At 44.7% G+C, this 4340-nt stretch overlaps 1 protein-coding gene across 1 annotated transcript in view; it reads left to right on the top strand.

Annotated features, from left to right (window-relative positions):
• Window positions 1–4340, top strand: part of LOC106812935 (cell division cycle 7-related protein kinase-like) — an 83489-nt gene that overhangs the window by 70843 nt on the left and 8306 nt on the right. Inside the window, exons 4-9 of the mRNA XM_014816945.1 lie at window positions 674–816; window positions 1762–1867; window positions 2327–2522; window positions 2916–3109; window positions 3294–3412; window positions 4048–4130. Of these exons, the coding sequence (XP_014672431.1) occupies window positions 674–816; window positions 1762–1867; window positions 2327–2522; window positions 2916–3109; window positions 3294–3412; window positions 4048–4130 (841 nt within the window). The remainder of the gene's footprint in view (window positions 1–673; window positions 817–1761; window positions 1868–2326; window positions 2523–2915; window positions 3110–3293; window positions 3413–4047; window positions 4131–4340) is intronic.

The following is a 4340-nucleotide window of genomic DNA, read 5'->3' as shown; positions in this document are numbered from 1 at the left end:
GTGCGTGCGTGCGTGCGTGTGTGCGTGTGTGTTTGCGTGTGCGGGTGCGTGCGTACGTGCGTGTGTGTGAGTTTGTATGGGAACAACTATTTACTGATTCTAGCGTGGGAGGCAACCTTCACCAAACGCTAGAATAACCATTTTCAATGTATCCTGTTAGATGCGTGTGGTACAATTTCTACTGTCTTGTAACTTGTACAACGTGTAGTAGACAATCTTGACATATATAGATGCGAGCAGCAGTTAAGCTGACAGATATATACGTACATAAAATCAAGAGTGTGTAATATAGAGACACACTCCTAGCTATACACTCCTGATGAAATACCTCCTGCAAGCACAGGAGACACCTGAATCGTAGCATAAAGGTGCAGCACCTTCTCTCTAAGCTGAAATGAATTGGCTGCGTAATCAAATATTGAGCTTTACTTCTACTTGTCTCTATAATTCAACGGTCCTTAACCTGTGGTCCATGGACCACTTTGGGGTGCATCCACAGGTGCACGCAAAATTTTGTGTTTATGTGCTTATGTGCATCTTTCTGGGGAGGTGGTCCGTAGCTTTCACTAGATTCTCAAAGGGGTCCATGACTCAAAAAGGGTTAATAACCACTGATCTATATCTTTAACATCTTGATTATTGTCTCGTGTGTGTTTCTCGCCGCTGCGTTTAGGACTACATGTTGGATATGACGGTGTGTGAGGTGACGGAGTACATGAGGAACCTGCTGCTCGCCCTCAGACACGTGCACGCTGCCGGCATCATACACAGAGACCTGAAACCAAGCAACTTCCTCTACAGCCGAAACACGAAAGAGTAAGCTTGTCACACTAGTAGGTTGCCTGCTCCTTGCTCGCGGCTGCAGGAGTGTATGTGTGCCTGCACGCAAACCTGTGTGTGGGAGTGTATGTGTGCGTGCGTGCTGGTGCGTACATCTGTGTGTATTTATGTGTGCATGCGTGCTGGTGCGTACACCTTTGTGTATGAGTGTATGTGTGCGTGCGTGCTGGTGCTTACATCTGTGTGTATGTGTGCGTGCGTGCTGGTGCGTACACCTTTGTGTATGTGTGTATGTGTGCGTGCGTGCCTGTGCGCACACCTTTGTGTATGAGTGCGTGCGTGCCTGTGCGCACACCTTTGTATATGAGTGTATGTGTGCGTGCGCGCCTGTGCGCACACCTTTGTGTATGAGTGTATGTGTGCGTGCGCGCCTGTGCGCACACCTTTGTGTATGAGTGTATGTGTGCGTGCGTGCCTGTGCGCACACCTTTGTGTATGAGCGTATGTGTGCGTGCGTGCGTGCCTGTGCGCACACCTTTGTGTATGTGTGTATGTATGCGTGCGTGCCTGTGCGCACACATTTGTGTATGTGTGTATGTGTGCATGCACGGACGCATACATGCTCATGTGTTTAACTGTGCATCTATTGTATCTGTGTATTTGTGTATTGACAGTAAGTTTTTCTCTCTCATGTAAACTCCTGTCAACATGCCTTTCTTGTATTCTCTCTTGTATTATTATGCTCTGTTCGTCACTCCCTGTGTCCTCTTTCCACACACGTCTCACTCACACTCACGTGTAACATATAACTGCATTATTATTTTTATGATTTGCAGCATTATTTCACTACATTATGAAGCATATTATTGCATAATTCTTTCTTTGGTTACGTGCACTATTACATTACATTTACAGTAGATATATATTATGTTTTTATATATTATACGTGATTATATATGTTTCTGCTGTTGTTTTCATCAGGTATGCGTTGGTGGATTTTGGCTTGGCACAGAAGCCAGATGTCACTGATGACTCATCATCTATGAAGCCAGTAACCCGTTCCAGAAGCTTCTCTCTGGGAAGCAAGGTCAGTCAAGGTCACGCTCTTCCTCTAATCTCTTCTGACATCATGCAGTGATGGGTGTTGAAGCTTAATAAACACCAACACTGGGGTTTCTCCCATTGACATGAAGCGCCACCTATTGGTTGAGAAGGTTCTTGATAATTTGATGGAGGAACGGGTGCAACAGCTCTGCTTGTTGTAACGGGGCATGCTCTAATTGGTGGAAATTATATTGCATTACATCAAGGATTAAAGTGTCTAGCTGTTATCTCAGTGGTGTGATCCAGTACATGCCACCTCTATTAACTGCTAACAGACAACCTTTGATAACCTTGTATACATAATATGTCATATATATATATATATAGAGAGAGAGAGAGAGAGAGAGAGAGAGATCAACCTGGTGTGTAAAGGTGGCATAGTTGCCGAGCGGTGTAGCCTCACTGTGACACAGCTAAAGCTGTAGTCAAACAACATTCACAGGTTTTACAGGCCGTGAAGAAACAACTGCCAAAAGCGAGGTCGGGCTCAACAGGGGGCGCTGCTGCGAGCAGCGACAGCAAAAGAACGCCCGATGAGTCTTTGGTGAACACATCGAGTCAGAGCGTGGTGAAGAAGAGAAGGACCAGTGAGGAGAGCTCTGGTGTTCACAGTCTCACGTCAGGCCATGAGAACAAAGGTAGCTTACTGCTGTTTGAAACCAAGGTCTATTACTCCTGTTTTGACGTGGGACGTGGGATGTTACATTATGGATGACATGATGGATGACATTACAGGGAAATTAAAGGCAAAGGTATATTATTCCTGTTTTGATATGTGAAACCAAAGGCAAAGGTATATTATTCCTGTTTTGATATGTGAAACCAAAAGAAAAGGTATATATTACTCCTGTTTTGATATGAGAAACCAAAAGAAAAGGTATATTACTCCTGTTTTGATATGTGAAACCTAATATATAATAATACCTTTGGTCTAAGTATATAATATCTAAGGCAAATAGCCAATGATACCTAAGGTATTGTTAGCTATTGATATTTCCGATATGGAATGCTTCAATGCGCACATGTTGCAGCTGCAATGGACGCATTACTGGCAGTTGGTAAGACAAAGGCGACGCATGCTGCTGGGGGAAGGGTTGCAGCAGTCGATACCGCAGCGTTCTTCTTCGCGAAAAGCTACCAGTCTCCGCGGCGCACCCTGCTGGCGAGAAGAGCCATCATGAGCATGGGAGGGCGACATGGTTCAGCGTCAACAAGTACTTGTAAGGTAAGATGATCATTGTACACTGCTGCTGCTGCTGCTGCTGCGACTACCACTACCACTACCACTACCACTACCACTACCACTACCACTACCACTACCACTACCACTACCACTACCACTATCACTACTACTACTACACTCAGATCATTCTATTAGATGTCTAATGAAGAGCATGTATATCTTTCAGACCCAGCAGACTGTCAGAGACGTGAAGAAGAAGTATGCGATTAAGGACTGCAGTGTTCGCATCCACATGACCTGCGCATGTCATGGCAAGCCCAAGGTCTGCAGAGTGTGTCTCGCAAGGTATGCTTCACACACGCACACACACGCACGCACGCACGCACGCATGCACACACGCACACTCACGCACACACGCATGCACGCACGAAAACAGGCATGCACACACACAGGCAGGCACGCACACAGGCAGGCACGCACATACACAGGCATGCACGCACATACACAGGCATGCACGCACATACACAGGCATGCACGCACATACACAGGCAGGCACAGCAGGGTAACACCTTTCCTCCCAGCTAACCTCTCGTGTTGAAGGTAGTACACAGAGTAGAACTTGACAGTGATGCGAGTTTTTGTTGCTAGCAAATAACCGAACTAGTGCCGATTTAAGCATGTGCTCAGTTGCGACTTATGAATGTTCACTAGTGATTTTTAAATTGTTGAGTCGAGATATTCAAATGTCTGGTCATATATTACATTCATCAATACGAGGATTGCCAGTCAACGGACGTTATGGTTATTTATTTATTTATGTTGTGCCTTTTTACATAAAATGATCAAAAGCGCAGCACATTGATATCGCAAACGACTGAACAATAAAATGAAATGATAGTAAATATGTGCATGTGAGATATATTGCTATAACTGCGAGATACAATGATATTAAAACAAAGTTGACTATGTTGTGCTTGCAGGAAGAGTCAGTTTGCACCGAGGGCCGGCACACCAGGGTTCCGACCTCCCGAGGTGCTACTGAAGCACCCTCTACAAACAACAGGTACGTACGCACCTCAAGCAAACATCGGTATGCTTATACTTGCAGAAAATCATTGTGAACCCCACCAACAAACACGATTTGACACAGTAATTTGTAGGATACATTAATTGGGTTATCACATGCTAACGGTTATAAGGAACCAATAGAACGCTGCCATGACATTCATTAATAATATTATAATTGCATTAATATTATTAATCTAATTATAAT

Source organism: Priapulus caudatus, unplaced genomic scaffold (assembly GCF_000485595.1).
Source record: "Priapulus caudatus unplaced genomic scaffold, Priapulus_caudatus-5.0.1 Scaffold703, whole genome shotgun sequence".
In the NCBI taxonomy this organism is placed as follows: domain Eukaryota; kingdom Metazoa; phylum Priapulida; class Priapulimorpha; order Priapulimorphida; family Priapulidae; genus Priapulus; species Priapulus caudatus.
This window is presented reverse-complemented; position numbering and strand designations above follow the sequence as displayed.